This window comes from Equus asinus, chromosome 12 (genome assembly GCF_041296235.1).
Source record: "Equus asinus isolate D_3611 breed Donkey chromosome 12, EquAss-T2T_v2, whole genome shotgun sequence".
In the NCBI taxonomy this organism is placed as follows: Eukaryota; Metazoa; Chordata; class Mammalia; order Perissodactyla; family Equidae; genus Equus; species Equus asinus.
In genome coordinates this window covers 59161110-59181772 of record NC_091801.1, presented here as the reverse complement: position 1 = coordinate 59181772, position 20663 = coordinate 59161110, and the positions used below count along the sequence as shown (strand labels likewise).

At 36.3% G+C, this 20663-nt stretch overlaps 1 protein-coding gene across 5 annotated transcripts in view; it reads left to right on the top strand.

Moving 5' to 3' along the window:
• Positions 1-20663, top strand: part of CSMD3 (CUB and Sushi multiple domains 3) — a 1176027-nt gene that overhangs the window by 759587 nt on the left and 395777 nt on the right. For all 5 annotated transcript variants that reach the window (XM_044781000.2, XM_014843283.3, XM_070481504.1 and 2 more), the window contains 2 exons: positions 1392-1718; positions 4786-4980. In XM_044781000.2, the coding sequence (XP_044636935.2) occupies positions 1392-1718; positions 4786-4980 (522 nt within the window). The remainder of the gene's footprint in view (positions 1-1391; positions 1719-4785; positions 4981-20663) is intronic.

Sequence of the window (20663 nt, the reverse complement as noted above, 5' to 3'; positions counted from 1 at the left end):
TATATAATCATAAAAGTATAATTATTTGACATTTTATATATTCTACATATATGTGTAGATATAACTGTATATTTTTCCTTATATTCGTGTAGATAGATAGATATTGGTCTAATTTCTGAATGTTAATAAAAGATCTAAACTTAAAAGCAAAGTAAAAAATAAAAAACACATTACAATTTTTAATACTCAAAACAAATTATTTATACTAAAATATTATTAGCAAAATAATGTATGAATGTTTATGAATTGTGATATTATATGAATACTGTAAACTAAAAATTGATAATCTTAAGTGATCAGCAGATAATTCCAGAAAGAGAGAAAATACAGAGATCTAAGAAACATATGAGAAATCTTCAACTTCACTAGTAAGCAAAGAACTGCAAATTAATATAATGAGATGCCATTTTCTTACCAAATAAGAAAAGTAAAAAAATCACAATATTTTATGATGTTGGGTATGTTGTACTCTTTAATGTGTTTTGTTATATTTCAGTATAAGTTAATACAATTTTTCTAGGCAGAAATTTAGCAAAATATTTTGAGGCTTAAAGTTTATACCTTGTGTAAATAAAATTTGGTGCAAAATAGTGTGAATTCAATTTTATTAAAAATATATAATAGAAACCACCAGAAGAAAATGCATCGTTATTTTAACTATGATTTCCTCTGTGTGGTAGATCATTTACTTTTCTGTTTCTTTATCTTTCTTCTGCTTTCTAAATGTTTTATGTGAACTTTTAAGTCAGATGTTTTTAAAAGTTAAAAAAAAATAAAACTGGAAGAGGAAAAAAACTTCATTTTAGTCTAATGTGAGAGTTTAATTGTTTTTCCAGTGTTAGCTACTAGTGGCGGCTATTATAAAATTTAGCTCATCTCCTTATCTGTTTCCTAAACTATCAGAGCATCCCGTGGCCATGGTAGCAATGAAACTCACCTTGTCACCACCCTCACTCCAAGTTTTCTCTGGGCTACATCATCCCAGTTCTGTTAATATCCACAAAGTATTTTTTTTTCTTCAGTCATTTTATGAGCATTATTATTTTCTATGGAAATCTCTAAATATTTCTCCAATATTCTTTTTTAAGCACTGAAACAAAAGCTTTGCACAGCATTTTAACACGAACATGATAAATATCAAAATAAATTGCTGTTATTTATTCCAATTATGTTTTGTGAATATTTAAGCATACAGGCATCCAGAGTACCAGTTGCCTTTTCTAATATGTGAAAATGGTAACATTTTTGTGTGTTTTATAAGATAATTTATATTGTTTAATATTATTTTCTGAAACTGCTAACTGATTACTATAATTGTAGGATGTGGCAAAATAAGGTAAAATATTACTTTTGAAAATTTATTGTATTTTATAATCTTCTTATTTTAACAGTTCCTTGCCTCTCTAACTTTACTGCACCAATGGGAACAGTCCTTTCTCCTGATTACCCAGAAGGGTATGGAAATAATTTAAACTGCATCTGGACAATAATCTCTGATCCAGGAAGTCGGATACACCTGTCCTTTAATGACTTTGATCTGGAATCCCAGTTTGACTTCCTTGCCGTTAAAGATGGTGACTCTCCAGACTCCCCAATTCTTGGAACCTTTACTGGGGCTGAGGTGCCTTCTCATCTTACTAGTAATAGTCATATACTGCGATTGGAATTTCAAGCTGACCACTCAATGTCAGGACGTGGCTTTAACATCACTTATAACAGTAAGGTTATTTTTTCCATATAACATATTTCTACAAAGTAGAGCCAGAAAAGAACCATGCAAACTCTCTTGTTCCATAGATAAGGAAACTTAGACAAGTCATACACAGTCATGTGCTAAATAATATTTTGGTCAGCAACAGACTGCATATAAGAAGGTTGTCCCATAAGATTAGGACATATAGCTAGGTGTGTTGTAGGCTATACCATCTAGGTTGTGTAAGCACACTATCGTGTTCGCACAATGACGAAGTCGCCTAAGAACACATTTCTCCTAGCATGTCCCTGTTGTTAAGCAACACATGACTGTACATAATTGTATCAGGAACGGTCATTTAGTCCTGGGTTTCCAACCATATTTTACTCCCCATTGTGTCATTTCTCTTTGTTTGTGAGAGGCCTGGTAATAAGGGAATATGTTTCAAATATTATTATATTGGCCAATATGTTAGCTTATTCTATTAAATCTTATAAGCATAAGCTCAAACGTACGATACATCACATACCTTGCTTCATTATTGGTATGCAAACATAAGGGAGATGCATCTTTCCTTCAAGATGTTCATAAACCAATAGAGGACTTTAAACAAATAATGACAGCACAGAGTTATAAATCCAAAGACAAAATTCACAAGGCTACAGAAGCATCACAAAGAAGGAAATCGGTAATTTAGGAGCAGCAGACAACTGAGCTGACTTAGCAAAGCCTCCATGGGGGAAAAATATCTTAGTGATTGAGAATCTTAGGTCTAAAGTAAAACTATACAATTTGCTACATTTTTGAGTTTAATAACTGAGGCTCAGTGTCCTAATTGGTAAAATCATATTGGGTCTCTGTAAGGAGTAAATTAGGTGATGCATATAAATGATTTAGTATAGACTATATGGTACCTAATAAATCTTGATAAACATTATTATTGTTTACTTGTGTTACCTTGACATATTATATCATTGTGTCTTTTTATTGCTCTAGATTTGCGATTTCTTTGAGGTTATTTAGCTATTGTCTATCACTCATTTTTTGTATTTCAAAAGGATGAATATTAGTTTTCTGCAAAAAAGCATGCATAAAGATAGCAAAAAGATGAATCACATAAAGGAGAAAATATCTTAGTAGGTTAATATGCTTACATACTAGTGCTCCTGCTTGCCAGATGTTCTACACGAAGCCATAGAATACCAGCGATTTGTATTGTTTTTCCTTGAAACTACCACATGCTGTCAGATTTTGTTCGACTTGATGAGTTAATATTTGCGTCATTAACAAGAGGATTTAGTTTCCTGCTCTTTAAAAAAGAATTGCACCGCTCACCCCTGCCCCTGCTCGTTCAATGCTGAGCTTTGGCAGTTAGTGACAAAATGCAGTTATTATTGTCTTTTCAGTGTCACTAGTGCTGAATACTGTCACTAATAAGTTGTCAACATGTAATTGCACATCATTAAAGTCAGCTTAGCTTTGACAGGTGTCATAGAGACTTGCTGTATAAAATGGTTATTTTACCTGAAAGTCCTTTTTAAAATATTTCAAATATATGTAAAAGATAGATACATATATGCACTTATCTATTTACAATTTTTATTTGGTTTTAAATGCACAATATTTTTAACTTTGATGTTTATGGTACCTTCAAGGTATTATGGAAATATGCCTCCTTGTTCCTTTTCTGTTTCTCTAGTAAATAATTTAATGCACCATACGCAAATTTTTATATTTAATGCTTACTATTGAAATTCTTTTTTTTCTGAAAAAATATCACAGGCATTATATGTAGGAGCAACTAGGTTTAATCAAAATTGAAGTTTTTAAAAGCACAACAGAAAACAGTGATTAGAAGTAGTTTTACCTACAAAATATATTTTATCTATTTTAGAATTTACCTTAATATTTAATGAGGTAGTTTTTAACTTAAAAATGAGGAGAATGGATAATAAAATTATATAATTTATAGACAATGTCAAAGTGGGGATTAGTAAGAAAATTTAAAATAACTCATGATGTACTCATGCAGTATGAATATAAAAATATTAACTTGTAAATACCTCATAAAATGTTTTACATTTTTAGACTTTGCTGCTTCAGATATTCCATTTATACTTTACTAATTTCAACATTTGTAGTGCATATTTGGTCATCCAGTTGAATAAAGAGAAAAATTTGTAGGGTTCATGTAATCTATAATCTATGAGAAATTCAAGTAAGCGCATTGTTACTACACATCTGCTACTTTCTAGGACTGGGCTAAATATACGCCGTGGGAGACACAAGGTAAAATTATATAGTGGCCCTGAACTGAAGAATTCACATTCTCTAGAGAGACATGAAACAAATAATCCAAGATACAATATGTTGTTGAGAAAAAATTAAAAGCTAGACCTGGGGAAACATTTCAATGTTGTCTCTATGACCTGAGGCAAGCTACTTAACTTTTTCTGAATCTCACATTACTCTTGAGAGTGAATGGCCATAATTTGCTCATCAGGCTGTTGTAAATGTTAAATGAGATAGTAACATTTCTAAAGCTCCTATCACAATGCCTAGAACTTAGTAATTGCAAAAACGTTAGCTCTCTTCCCTTTTCCTAGACAGCAGAAACAGACGATCTATTGAAAATTATAAAGAAATTGTAAGACTTTCATACTAGATTAAAACATTTCACTTTAATACTCACAACGAGATTATCTCTCCATTCCAAACAGTGAATCACAAGAAAAGTTTGCAATGGGATATAATAAGCCTGCTCTGTGTTCGTATTAATCGGAATTCTGACTAGCTGTTACTGGCCATTTTTGCATAGACTAAACCTAATGGTCTCCAGAAATAAGCAGAAACAATTCTATTTTGAAATCTTGTAATCTTACAGTATAATTCATATTTTAAAACAGTCACATCTGTTACATGTCACAGGCAATCAGTTATCGTCAGAGGAGAGCTTCCAATTTTTTTTTAAATAAGTAAAGACTTTTCTAGAAATAAACATAAGCTTTTTGAAAATCACTTTTTCTCACTCCAAATACGCAAGGGTCTCTCATAATGCTTGTTTATCTTTTTGTTTGTTTGCTGTTCTCAAGCGTTTGGACATAATGAATGTCCTGATCCTGGAATACCAATCAATGCACGGCGGTTTGGGGACAACTTTCAATTAGGAAGTTCGATTTCAGTTATTTGTGAAGAAGGATTTATTAAAACCCAGGGAACAGAAACAATTACGTGTATTCTTATGGATGGAAAAGTAATGTGGAGTGGACCAATTCCAAGATGTGGAGGTAAGTGCAATGGTCAGTGAAAAATATAACCCCATCATCTTTATGCACTAGAAACCACAACAGGAAATGCATTGTTTTACCAGGACTGCTGTAATCTTTATCTTAAAATATTATTTAGTATTATACATTAGACATGTATATTTAAGCAATTACACTTTTAATTTTTTATGTGAAAATAATATTTTAGAAACCTTTTAGAAGCTCCCTTTAAAAAGAGCTCTTATTAAAAGATACACATTAATAAACGGTAAATATTGGTTGCATATGCAAATTCTCTTTAGTATACTTCATAGTTATAGTTTAATACACTTTATGGTTTCCATCGTTTTTTTTTAGTATTTTAACTTAATTTTGAAAAATGTGTTTATTATTAATTGCAGTAAATAAAGTTGTGCTGAAGCAGCCATTATTTAAAATGTATAATTTTTGTAGGCATAGTTCTGAACAACTTTTTTTCAGTTTTGATTTGCCCAATAAAATGTAGTCAAGAAAGTTCAGGACAATATATATGCGTATAATATATATAAAATGTTTGGAAGTATCTATCTTTGAATATATACTGTTACATAAAGTCACAAATTATATTGGTAAGAAGGAAGGACAATCATTCTTAAAATTAAAATATATCAAGTATATAGTGTATCAACTTAGAATCTATAGGAATGTGTGTGTATTGGTGGGGCACTTTATTTAGAATTGCCACAGTTAGAAATTAACCTTCTGAACTCTGCTTTTCTTCTGCCACTCTAGTGCCTAAAGTTACATATCTATTTTATTAAAAAATATATAGAAGAATTTTTACTAAGAATTAGATGAACTGAAACCATGAAACACCCTTTAACAGATCATCATGTAATGATTAGGCGATCATTTTAAATGGTTTCTTGTTTTTCTTGCTTTCCTGATTTTCTTCTTACCTGTGCCCAAACTGACAATGGAACCTTTGTTTTCTCAATTTCTAGCTGATAAATTGAGAATACTTAATATATACTTTTTGGAAGCATAGCCCATTTAAATAATACAGACGTTACCTATAAATGCTGAGTTTCACTGAGTTGAACGTTTGCATAATGTCTCATGATGAACTAATCCAGACCATGCAATTGTTTTCCCGTTACCCCTTCACTTAGCACCTCCCTCCTCTTCTAATTGCTTTCTCAGGGGCCGAACTGGATGACTTCAGTGTTCCTTTTCAAACATCCCTGGCAATGGTTATAACTATGCTATTATGTTTAAAAAACATAATAGAGTTGCACAAAAAAGGACTGAAATAAAAAGGGAAGAATGGAAAGCAGTGTTCAATTTTTTCCATCATTCTTTGTCCCTGAGCTCATTCATTCTTTTCACTGTAGTTCCTGACTCAGACTTGGGGAATCAGTCAGGAAAGCCTACCGCAGTATTTGAAGGAAAAGTAGGAGATGAGAGAAATTTTGTTTCAGGTGGAAGAAACAGCACTGGTTCAGTCTGACTGGAGTTTAGGATTGAGGGACAGGGTTTGATGAATGACCAGAGGGGTGCAAAGCAGGAAATGCTTTGTAAACAATGCTAAACAGATTCAGATTATCCTGTGGCCAATGGGAAGTCACTTGAGCTCAAAGGTGATATGATCTGAGCCTCTCCCTCCTCTGCACTGGGAGTTGCTTACAGTTCCAGTGACAGACACAGAGACCACCTCCAGGTAATTGTTATCTTGTTGGAGCCTCACTTGCCCAATTAGGGTGTCGGTTGAGGAGCTGCTTGGTGCCTAACTGCATGTGGGGAGGTAAAAATAATTACGTTGACATCAACAAATCACTTTTTGAATCGCTGCTTAGAAAGAGCAATTTTAGTGAAATTTTTCTTTGTGAAAAATGAATGACATTTACTTTTAAAAATAAGTAAAACAAAATATTCGGGAGTCTAATTTGGCACAGGACAAGAGGCCCTCCAGACATCCTAAAAAGAACTTGATGAAGTTTTTCCTGCATCTGTGAGTGAACTTACATGCAGTTGGCTCGCCTGCCAATTTCTGGATCCAACACCAAGGTGGGAACATCACCAAAGTATAACGTTGGATCCAGGGAAGGCAGAATGAGACTGAGCTGGAAGCAGTCTTACCATGATGCTCCCCAAGTTACCTGCCATATCCCTGGCCATGTTTTGAACCAGTTTCCATGCAATAAAGTAGACTACTGTCAAATGCCCTGTAACTAACTCTGGTGGGTTTGATTTCTTAGACTCTAGTTAAGATTTGTAAAGATTTTCTTTAGTTCTGCCTCAATTCTATTTAGGTATTAACAACAAAAGCCTGAGACTAGCTGAGGGAAGCTAATTTTTTCTTTTCCTAAGCTTTTTATTTATTTTTTAATCATTTCCCTCCCTCTTCCATCCCCTAAGCTGCCATACAGCCACTGCCACTTACACAAAGAACTGTGTCTGGGAGCCCACTTTGCCTATCTTCTTCATTCTTTATACCTTCCACATTTTGACAGAAAAGTTCTGTTTATTATTTATTACAGTTTATCTTTTAGGGCACTATCACAGCCTCCTGTATATGCTTAATAATTTAGCTAAAACTTTTTAGTATAATCATATTAAACATTTTATATAGATGAAATATGAATATATATTCTAGTTAGTACAAATAACTTTCCAGTTATATTTCATTGTCTTCACACAAAACATCCCAAAATCAAGTACTTTGTTAAAAGTTGCTTCTGTGTATGGATTGCTGTATGTTAAAATTAGAAAGTAGAAAGGTATTTCTCTTAATCAGACTTTATAGAACAAGGGAAGTCAGTATAAAATGTTTTGATAAGAAAATCCAGGCTTCAACCCACTTAAAGATTGCCTTCTCCCCCCAACTCCCTTCTATCGCAATTGTCTAGAAGTTTAGGCATATAGGCAAATTAGGGATCCACCCATGTTAACCAGTCTTCAACCTTAAAAATGTGCAAAATCTTTGAGAAAAGGTAAAGGAAACTTTTTATCTCCCATGGTCCTTGAATAAGGATTGTTCAGACCAAAAGGGAGAAATGAGATCATAATGTGTGGCAGTTCTGTTCCACAGCTGAACTTAGATTCATTTCAGATAGCTTAAATACAATTGTTGAACAGAATTGGGTTAGGCATTTCATTCACTGACCTGAAGTTCAGCACTGGTGCATTAACTAAGGATAGATTTAGGCTCTCTTTGTGAAAACTTGAACCTCTTTCTCTAGAATGGATTGATCAAATTTCCTCATGAGGAAGAAAGATTAGATGCTTTTGAAAGTCTTGTGATCATTCAATTTTGCTAATGGAAAACAAAATTCGTTAATTACTATAATCAGCATTGAAATCATGCACTTTGAATTCTACCACTGTGAGCCTCACTCAATTTAGTGACAATCAATGACTCCTTCACCGACACCTAGACTGTAGCCTGGATATAACTGGCTTTATCTAGGGCCAGTCTCTGCATGGTGTCTCCTTCAAAGATACATTCGAAAGCCACGAAGAATAGTGTAGATGGATATCATAGGTGTCCTTTAATGGGCTGAAACAGGGATTTTTATGGTGTGCCACCCAGAAAGCTTTCCAAAAAAGCTCTTTTTTTCTCTCTCTCCACCAGTTTCCCACTCATTGCAGTTGCATAAACACTCTCCCTTTCTTGCCCTGTGGTCCCCTCATGACCCTGCTGCCCTCACATTCATTTATTTTTCTGTTCCACACAGCCCAAGCACCCTGTTGGGCACTAAATTCAGCCCTCAGGAATTGCAGTTTTCTCATGAGAAACTTCCTCTTTGGAATTCCTTCTTTCCACATGCTTTTCTTTTCACATAATATGACCAAAATTCCTTTCAGGGGACTCGAAGGGCATTGCCAGGCTCACTTGGATCATGTCCTTAAAAGTCCCTTCCGCCAGCCTACGTGCTAGGAAGTTTGGAAAGGAGGAGAATGGGGCATGAGATAACTGCATTTGGATTTGTTTCTCTCTTCACCTGTGTGTGTGTCTGTATCTCCTGAAACTTGGGTAAGATGATGCTTTTATTTAATGATTTTTTTCAAGGGAATTGTGGGCAACTGTATTTCTTTTATTTCACCAAGTAATGCAAACTAGAGCCATCCCTGACCCTCAAATCCTGGAATCTTTTTCTGACACAGCAGAATCCCGGAGGGGTTTTAGTCACCAGCATTTTCCTTATGACCAATTTTCCTTATGACCAATACTGACATCTAGTAGGCAAATTTTAAGGTCTAATATCTGAACCACTCAGAGAAGTTTACTTACTGAGTTTTGGGAAACCCCCTAGTCTCTGCCCATCTATATTCTGCCTATCCAAGGGCCAACTCCAAAGGGCTGAGACATACTGGCCTTATTGTCCATACTTCAGATGATCTGAGCCTCATTATTTGGCCTTCTTTCTTCACTGTCTCTTTTTACCATTTTTAATTTAAAGTCTATTTTGTCTGTGACCTTCTTTCTTAAGCACAGCCATAATTAACTCATTTTTCTCAGCTTTGATTTGCTTCACCAGATTCATGAGACCCTTTGTAGTAGGGATTGAGGGTTATTTGGTAAATTGCCTATAAGGCCATTCTGCCATGAACTTGTTACATGCTTCTGGTCCTCTCATCTATTTAAACCTTTTCTTGGAGAGTGTGTGCCTTTAACCATTCCTATGAGTTTACCACATATCCGGAACATGTCATTCCATCATTTGCACTCAGCTCGAATACATCTCGATATTTATGTCCTCCAGCATGGTGAGGCTGAGTGCCATTAGATGGAAGTTTTGATGAATCTGAGTCTACAAATAGCCTAATGCCCAGTGCTGCAGATCAGGAGTCATATCTCAGATGCTTCCAGGAGCAAAGCAGTAACAGAAATGAATTAGGTGGGTTGAATAAAACAGACTACCCTCCTAAGGAAGAGTTGTGATTTCGCACTTTTTATAGAGACATAGTTGCAGATAAACATTTCTCTGTTTAACAACAACTACAGTAATAATAAATAATATAAGAATGATATTGACAGTTGACAACAGTGTTCCCATTAGCCCATAACAGTCCCTTCCTGCACATTAGGAAAGAAAATTTTTCAGGAGGAAAATGGCTTGAACTAGTGGTTACTAACATCACTTTAATTGGAAATCCAACAGTGGCAACCAATCCCTTGGGGATTATCCTAGGCCAATGAGCAGGTCAGAAGCCATATACCAACCTGTCTCCCTTTTGATAGAGCATCCCAATGTCTCAAGAAATTGGATGTCCTTTGAACTTACCCAAGAACCATATTACAGATAGTTCTTTTATGAAAAAATTTATTGAGTTCCTCTTTTTTTTGTGAATTTGTGTAACGTGTGTGACACTGCTCAAGTCCAATCTTCTAGCACCTAGAGTCTAGCTAGAACATTGTATCCTGAATTGTGCATTCTCCCTCAGATTGTCATTTCAATCTAAGAGTAGTCTCTACAATGTCCTTTTGACTTTGCATTTATGCTCATGTCTAATTCTTTTTCACCATTTGGCACTACGGTTTTTCTAATAATTTAGCTGCTAATGTGGTATGGTTTGATTCAGGCAGACTCAAAAAATATACCAAAGTTATTCAAGAAGCATTAATAAATAATAGAGACTTTAACTTTGTTTGTCTTTAAGAGTTGGGATGCAAAAGTTTTATACAGTGCAGTAAACAGAAAGCTTTCCAAATATCTTCCTAGGCCACCTCTTCTCCGTCTTCCATTCAAGGTAGCTGTTACATGTAAAAATCATCATCATCATATCATCATCATCGTCATCATCATTTTTTCTCTCATGCTTACACACACAGTCCTGTCATCACTAAGCTGTTCTCTCCCTTCCTATTTTCCCTGTCTCAGTCCCACGTCCTTGTTCACATTTATGCAGCCACTCTCCTCCATATTTAAGCCTCAGATTAACACAAGACCTACTCACTCTACTGTACTCCACCCCTAGGAAAATTTAGTTCATCCCATTCTAATAGTTTTCAGTTGAGATTCTATCTCCTTGGAAGCTTGGTAGATACAATTCTCCACCGCTTTATAAGAAATTATGCATTGGTTTGGGGGAAAAAAAGAGAGAGAGAGAAAGTTTTTGACATCTCTTTTCAAGCTACTCTCTGAGTTGCACTTCTACTTTATAAATGCCTGCTTCTGTATTTGCCAGTAATAAACCAGTCAACGAATCCCAAAAGAACTTGAAAGAGATACCATGCCGTGAGACTTAGAATAAAACAAGAAAGTTCTCTTCCTAAGTGTCAAGCAGTGAACACTAAGTCATCTAGAGTTTTCTGTTTTAAAAAGCAAGACAGTTGGACATAAATTAAGTCTCCTATCTCTGTTGCAGTCACAGAAGGAAACTGTTCCTGGGTATGAAGATTTATTATTCATTGTTGAATGTCATTTTTTTTAAAAAGAAATGCTACTGAACTATACTCATGTAGACTGAAAGATGAGAAGGATTTATTTGCAGACCAAAAATGAGAGTTGGCTTAAAATGTATTCATTATTTTGTTATAAAATCTGAAATGCATTCCATTTACTTCTTGAAATCAGATGTTCCTTAGTAGTTTAAAGTTATAATATTATTTAACTATTCATGGAAAAATAAGTAAAACAAGTCTAAAAATTGTGTACTTTATTAAATTTTATTTTATTAAATATACTACTCAGGTTCATTTTAGTCTCTTTCTGGTTTTTCTTCATCTCTGTGATCTGTATTTGTGTGTGTTTTGGAGTTAAGTCTTCGATATTTTCTCCTCTTTATTTCCGCTTATTCTATTGGTAATTTTCATCCAGTCTCCAACTTTAAATACATCTATGTGTGGACATCTCTCAAATTTGCATCTCCAGCCTAGTTCTCTGTCCTGAAGTCCAGACTCATATATTCAACTTCCTACTCAACATCTCCACTTGGATGTTTAATAGGCATCTCAACCTTAACCTGTCCAAAGCTGATCCGATCTGCTCCCTTTATCACTCCAAATCTGCTACCGTCACAGACTTTCTCCACCATCATTAATAGCGCCCCATTCTTCCAGTAATTCAGGCCAAAACTGTTGGAATAATTCCCGACTCCTTTCTTTTTATCATAGTCATACACAATCCATCAGACAAACCCATTAACTCTACCTCTGAAATATATTCAAAACCCATCTACTTCTTACTTCCTCCACTGCTGTCATCCTGCTCCCAGCAACCATTATCTCTGGCCTTGATTACTGCAACAGCCTCCTAACTGATCTCGCTGTTTCTGCCCTTGCTCCTATTCAATTCTGTAGAAGTGGTTTATTGTTTAGGTCTCCTGTGTCCACAGATTAGTTTCTTATAGTCATTTCTCCTCTGGGACTCAGAGGCTCTGATGCGTTTATGCTATCTGCTTCTTTCCTCCTTTTTACCTGGCTCTCCCATGCCCTTTGCTCTGTAGCTAGCAGTGACCTCTTTGATCTAAAGCAATCCCCTCAACAAAAATGGAAATGGAATATTGGCTTTCTGGATTACATGGTCATGTTCTTGAATATAATTAGGATGTAATACATTCACTGGACTGCTTTATAGATAAAGAGGATTACATTTAATGAAATACATTGGAAGAGTCAGGTGAATGGTATTGGCTCAAAGCTGTTGGTTTAATCAAGATGCTGAGTTAAGACTAACTGACAGAAAAGTTGCCCCTTCCTTGTGGAAACTCATAATGATTTTGGATATAATATCATTGGGGCCTCCATGACAAGAAAAGAATAGGAGCAAAATGCATGACCAATAAGCTATAGAGGCGAATTTTCCTGTTGCTTTGGAATTGGCAACTGAGACCCCAAGCTAAGGAGAAAAAAGCTTCAATATCTTCCTCCATAAAAAAAATTGAGGTCCCAAAACCCACTACATGGCTTATTAAGTGGATTCTGACTCATCTCACTCAATCATAACCTCAGCTATCCCACTCCCAACTTATATAAGCAACAAAAGGAAAGTAAGGGAGATTGAGAAATATTTCTATGTGTCTGTCATCTATCTATCTACCTGTAACAGTTGGAATCAAAAGTTGTTCAGCTTTCCATTTATCTCCCTAAGGGAAGGAGGTTGCCAATCTCCTTCTCTTCAAACCAAGTTGAGGGGAAGAGCTCTGAAAGAATCCCTCACAGAGAATGGAGTTGCTTGTGAAAAAAAGAAACTAGAATCCCCAGGTGGATATCTGATTATACAGTATGCTTGCTGCTCTGCCTTCTATACTGATTGAACAAGAGAAAGAAAATTGGCAAGAGCTGGCAGATTGAAGAGAGAGAGCTGTCTAGTTCAAATAATTTGGCAAGTCAATGAGGTGAGTTCCCTGTGCATCAAATGAATACCAAAGAAGGTGCCTGGGCTTGGCCATCAGGTGAAGGAAACCCAACAACCAGAGACCATAGCATGTACTTCCAGGGATGGGAGAAGGGTGGTGTCTGGAAAAGTTGAGTTTTTCCTATATCAAGGAATTATGCAGGAAGACAACGCTCCCCAACTCTTGGCCTTTCCAAAGAACTCATTCAGTCTCCTCACGGAGAACAAACGTTTTCCATATCTGACAAATGGAAGGCATCAGGGACCAATCAGAGTTAGTGAGGGAAACAGTGAAAGCCAGGAGAGGACTATGACAACATGGTCTACCTCATCCTAGCCCTAACACATCACAGGAAAAAGGAACTAGAAGGAAGAGGAAGGAGACAAGTTGAGAATGAGGAGACAACATCGTCTCTGCTACAAGTGCTAAAGTGAATGGAAGAATGAATCAACAAATGCTGGTCTTCCATTAGCACACTTCTTCCCATCTCTCTGGCCATTGCTCAAAGATGCACCTTGGGTGGATGGGTGGAGGGATTAAGGTAAGAGTTTTAAATTGAACTGGACGGAGTTTTTTAATACCGATAGTGATGAGAAAGTTAAAGGATCTGCCCATCATTTCTTTAAGGAGAGGGAGATTTGGCAGTGCATATTAGGGAGTAATTAGGCAGTAATTAGGGGGAAAAAGGCAGTGATTAGGGGGAAAAACACAGTAATTAGGGAAGAAAAAGAAAAGAAATCAATTTCTGGTTTTGTTCCACCAATTTCAGAATGTTCCGTAAAATGCTCAGTGAAGCAAGAACTTCCTTGCCCTCGACTGAGAACTCCCTGCGTAACTATGGCTCACGCTCCTTCCTATTCCCTAAGGGAATATCTGAGAGCATTCCTTGAGTGAATAGGATGGGACTGAAGTCCCTAGAGAACTGTTTGGAGGCAAAACTGGACTTGCATGTCTGATGAACTTTCCCTTTGAGGATAAGGGGTTTTCTCTTGAATATCAATTAGCCTCAAAAGGAAAGGAAATCCTTCTCATTCACAGATACTGCATTCTCTTTGGAGGGAGTTCTTTTGAGGGAGCAATTAGAGTAACAATTTGATGCATGTATCAGAATTTATTTGTGGTCCTCAAAGAGAGAATGTGTGTTCACACATGTAAACATATTTATATCTAAAAATAAACCCCTCTTTTAGTTACATATTTAAGTAGTATTAAATTCCAGGTCTCCTGGAGGACTAACATAGGGGAAACGATTTAGTAGCAAACTGCAAGGTTTTGCTCCTAATCTCTTTGGAGCTAGGTGTGGGGAGAGAGAGTAAGGGTTTATGGAAATGGAAGGAGGTCCAGAGCTGTGATTGCTTCTCTGCAATCCTGGCCCTTTAGTTCTTGTTTTTCCTCTTTTTATCCTAGATACAGATCCAACTTGCTTCCCATAACTTTCTTTGAAACATCATCCAGTGTGCTGAGGTTAGAGAGAGCTGGTGGTTACTTACCACACTTATAACCATAAATTATACTTAAAAAAATAAAATAAAATAGGGAAAGAAATGGAACCATCATTGTGTGATAATCTCTGCTGTGGCATCTAGACTTTATCATGCAGAGGTTGGCAGAAAGGCTGTCTATCAGACCAAGTGTGAGAATGTTCTCTTTTTAAATTCACTTATAGCCAAACCCCTGCAATCTAAACCTAGCTCTTTCTGGTTCCCAACTCCCTTCTGAGCACCTAAGTGCCACTTCTGAGATGAAAGAACATCTCCTGCTGTGGAACACTAGAATTCCTTAGCATTTTTACTCAAGAGAATTTTATCTGACTACAGTCTGAAGCACTTTAGACTCTTTCATACAGGTCTTGAAACATACTGGATATTTTGAATTTGTACATTGTACTTAAGGTAACACAGAAATGAGTCAGTACCCCAACTCAAATTATTTATAACATACTTTCTTCAGGTCTTAGAAAAATAAAACTGGATAAATGAACTATATTCTACTTTATATTTATCATTCATGCTCTGTTTAAAAAGGGAGGATTAGAGGCAACAATCTATATTTCACTAACAGCTCCAAATCACCCCTTTATCCCTGAGGAACCTCTCAGGAACCTGAGAGATTATCCAGGAGACTCTTGGAGCTACCGACCAGCCATATCCTCGTAAATTTTGCCAGTGTGGTCTGTGGGCCAACAGAAATAAAATGACCTGAGGGGTTGGGGTGGGCGTGAGGGTCTTGTTAACAATGCAGATTTCTGGGTTCATTTTATAACTACTAAAAGTGCATTCTGGGAATATGCATTTTAACAAGTTCTCTAGGTACCCACTAAGATTTGAAATTCGTCGAAAGCAGTAACCTCTGCATAAAACCAAAAGGTCCTCTACTTTGTTTCTCCACTAACTATAAGCTTCAGAAACAAAGAACTACTTGACTTTCCCTCATACACATTAGTATTTCTCACTTCCTGTCTTTGCTCTTTCTGTCCCCCTCCCCCATCTTCTATTTGTTTTTTAATATAAACCCACCTCTGACAAAATCTCCTTCAAGAACTCTTTCCTAGTGCTCCTGGGCTGTTACCTGTCCCTGCCCTCTGTTTCCAGACTGCCTACTCAGCTCAAGCATATACTTATATTGCACGTTAGCTGAGCCTGTCTTCCTTGTAGAAATTCTATGTCTCCTGAGGGCAGATGTAATGTCATATAGTTTTCTTTTTTTTAATTTCAGCACCTATCATAGTATCTTGTATATAGCAGAAACTACACAAGTGCTTATTCAGTTAGTGAGTATGTGAATAATGAATAAATTAATATTAGGGAAGTACTTAAAATGAGGTGTTTAGAATCTCAAATTTATATTAAAAATCTTTGGGTTGAATATTCTGTTCCCCTAAATCTTCCATTTCTGTCCTCACTAAACCTATGTTAAAGAAAATAAGATATGCTTAAATAAATGTCTCTCTTGGAAAATTAATGCAATATATCTATCATGGAAGTAGTTCCTAACTTGAAATTTAAAGATTTGAATGTGAATCTTATCTCTACCACTACCTAGATCTGTTTCTCATCAAGTCATATGTTTCATGATTTTTTCTTCATCTGCAAAACTGGCATAAGAAAGAAATCAGCATTTTTTATGCTACAAGATTATTAAAAGAATCAAATTAAGTAATATATTTAAAAGACACTCTAAAACTGGAAAGCATTATGACTGTCTTAGTTAGTGTGACAGAAATGGCTCACGGCTTCCCTTTCAGCTGCGCTACCCCATTCACTATACAGAGTTGTAGGAGGGAAATAGCTACGCACTGAGAGACCATTTCACAGCCTCCTTCGCAGTTAGGTATGGCCACGTGAGTAGGCAGAAGTAAGGTAAATAACTTCCAAGCCATGGTCCATAAAAAGCATACACAGAGTGGCCCTCCATGCTCTGTTTCCTTTCCTACCAGGTGAAATGCAAATGATCCCCAAGGCAACCTAGTGAGTCACATGATGAAAATGGCCAAGGCTTTGTTATCCTGGGTCTTGAGAGACTATGAGAAGGAAGGCTATTCTGCCAATAGGTTTACTTCCTTGTACTGTTACATGAGTGTGTCAAAGAAAAATTTTATCAGACAGCGTTCAAAAGGCAAGTCTTTATTCCAGGCTGTTACGATAGGGAAGAGAGATTAAACTCAACTGCACTGAAGGAAGGTTCTTTTCTTTTTCTTTTTGAGGAAGATTAGCCCAGAGTTAACTACTGCCAGTCCTCCTCTTTTTTTTGCTGAGGGAAGCCTGGCCCTGAGCTAACATCTGTGCCCATCTTCCTCTACTTTATATATGGGACGCCTCCCACAGCATGGCGTGCCGAGTGGTGCCACGTCCGCATCCGGGATCCGGACCAGTGAACCCCGGGCCCCTGAGAAGCAGAATGTGTGAACTTAACTGCTGTGCCACCGGGCTAGCCCCAAGAGGGAAAGTTCCTAAGGGCTTGGATGAGCTAGTGGAAAAGTACTAGAGGAAGTTAGGTGAGAGATCTAGCGTCTTGAAGAAGCCTGTCTAAAGTTTAGTCAAGCTGAAGGCCATTTTGGTCAAGTGAGAAATAAACTATTCTGTTAAGCAACTAAAACCTAGGTATTTATTTATTTTACCAGAGACAATATCCTAATTCACACAGGAGAGAGGAAAACCCAAACAGAAATAATCCATCCCAGCCTTTGCCCACTATAGTGATATAATGGGTATTGGTCAATATCTACTTAATTTTATTAAAATAAAATATTTTCTTTCAAAGAGTTGCATCTTAAACCATCTTTTATGTTTTTGTTTTTGAGGAAGATGAGCCCTGAGCTAACATCTGCCACCAATCCTCCTCTTTTTTGCTGAGGAAGACTGGCCCTGAGCTAACATCTGTGCCCATCTTCCTCTACTTTATATGTGGGACGCTTGCCATGGCATGGCTTGACTAGCGGTGTATAGGTCTGCACCCGAGATCCAAACTGGTGAACCCAGGGCCGCCGAAGCGGAACGTGAGAACTTAACTGCTGTGCCACCAAGCCAGCCCCCCATCTTTTATGTTTTTCCTCTAAGTATTCATCTTTATCTTCTGCCTACATTGAAGCTTTAATGTCAGCCTGTGTTGAAAACGACACCTAATATAGCCAAGAGCTCCAGATTCTATTTTCTATTTTTTTTTTTTGTGATATTTCACAGACCTTTTAGCCTCAGCACCGAATCTCATTATTTTTTACATAAAACTCCTTCCTGTTTTGTCTTCCTCATTTTGGAGAATGGAATCACCATCCATCCTGTTGTACAGGCCAGGGGCCCAATCACCAGCTTAGACTCCTTCATCTTGCTCATTCGGTGCATGTAAGCAATAAATGCTTTTCAGTCTGTCTCCTAAATATCTCTCATATTCAGCCCCTCCTTTTTTACCACTGTATTTCAGAATCTGATTATGCCTTTCCTAGATAATTGTAACAGTCCCCTAGTTGATCTCACCAACTCCAGGTGCACTGCCCCTAGTCCATTTTACATGCAACTTCCATTTAAATGAAAGTCTTCTTCTTCACCTAGGTATGTATATGTATCCTTTGTCTACAATTTTTCAATTGCCTATGGTTCACTTTCCTTAATATAGCATACCAGATCCTTTTCTACTCTTCTTCCTTCGTCTCCCATCACTTCTTGGTTCCCTAAAAAGGCACTGGCGTTACTCAAAAACACTGCTAACTCAACCTCTACTCTTTTGCATGTGCTCTTGCTTCCATTTACAATATCCTCTTTCTCTTTTCCTTCTAGTAAACTCTGACTCATCTTGAAGACTCAAATTAAACAGAATCTCTTCCATGAAGCCTTAATTGTAGAAATTGTCCCATCTTCCAGACCCCTTTTCCCATGGACATACCTTTTTTATAGAACTTATGATTATTACTTTTTGTTTATATTTCTGTCTTTTGCACATGGGCACTGTGAGGAAAGAGAGCATCTTAATGATATTTGGAAAGAATTTTCTAGAGTCAAATTACCTCTGTTCAAATCCTTGCTTGCTAGATGCAAATTATTTAAATTCTCTATGCATCAATGTTTTTATCTATGATGATAATACATATGTGGCTGGATTATATAGAGCATTATATAAAATAATCCAAGGGACTTCTTACACAGTGTCTGGCACATAGGAAACATTCAGTAAATGTTACTTGGCAGAAGTAGTACAAATACCACACAGGCACATACCTAACACATAATTGTTGAATGACTAAAATATGAATGAGTAAATGACGAATGAATGAATGTGACTTTGAAAATACCTCGTTATGTTCTTGATCTCCTCTCTGCTTTCTGTATATTCCAAGTCTCCCTAGTTCAGTCAACGTTAGTTATTATCTTTTACAGAAGTCTTTCTTAAACCATAGTACGTTAACATCTGGAGGTACACAAGCTTATTTTAGTGTTAAATGTGAAGGCATTTCTTAAATTTCATTAGCTACATATTTATTTCTAGGTATTTTGGAGAAAATATAACTAGCACATAAAAGCTATGATTTCATGGATCCTTTTGCTTAGGGCAAGTCTAAAGAAGTCATTTAAGTTAAAATAAAAGTGAATCTACTTCAGGGAAATTATTAATTCAATAATATAAGCATACGTAGATATAGCAAAATTATAAGGTTTGGACAACTAACTTCCTGCCTTTCTGTTTGTATTGCTATTCATATTACAGTTAAATTTCTCTTTACAAATTCAAATCTTTGTTATTAATACTATTGTTAGTTCTTTGTTCCAAAGCCCCTTTTTTCACCTTATATTCTATACTGCTTTCTGCTTTGGGCAGATTGCTACATCTGGTTTTACTTTTTCTCCTGAATGTTTTCTCTATACTTGGTCTCCCCTTATTTTTTCCTGCGTTTCGTCCACTCCATACTCTGCTGCTGTTGCTACACCATGGCTGCTCCTTGTGCCCATCTTCCTGCCATGGGCCTGCTAGTCACTGTGATCAAGAGGGTTTTCCTGACCTCATGAGCTGCACTGAGCATCTCTCTCTTCTCTTAGGTTGCACACCCTCTGGAGGAGTCTGTTCCCATACTATTAGCATAATAATTTTGGAGAATTTTAACCATATATGTAAGAGGAAAAAGCTACTTCAGAATACGTCATAAGTTAACTAAGAGAAGACTCACTTTTCAGCAGGGTCGCTATTCAGGAAAGTCCTTTCAGGAAACAAACAGTAGCCACATCTTCATGTTCCTCCTTTGCTTTACAGCCCCCTCCTAACTCTGCCTCCCTCACACTTTGGACGGAGCGACCAGCTGAAATGCTTCTGGGTACTTTTTAATCCGTTATGGCCCAGTATTCAATTGTTAATTTTATGACTGACTACCTCTTTTAATGATTATCAGACTGAAGAGCACAAATACTTTCCTAGAACAATATGAGTGGACGACATACTAAGGGTTTCTGTCGGAAACTCTCCGTATTTCCAGGACCTTCTCTCACTAAAATACTTTACTCTGTCTTTTAATGTATGGTAATTTAAGTGACTATTATACACATAATTTTATTTTTGAAATATATAATAACCCTACAGGAAATCTAATTATGAGTCATCATAACAAGGAAGAGTAAATAATCCTCATGAAAATGGTCTCCTTTGAAAGCTTTTTAGGAAACAAAATTATATTTTACTAACAAAGAAAATTTAGTTTTATATGAAAGTTTTTTCTCTTAAAAATAACAAATTTTGACAATTTCTCATAGAAAATATTTTTCTCAAGTGGACATTTTATAGTAATGCTTGACTCGTAGGTCAATTTATAAATATTTCCTATTTTATTTGGGTTATATCAAATTATTTGAAGAATGAAAAAGAGTAAAAATAGTGTCCGGAGCAGTAGCTTTTAGAAATTCCAT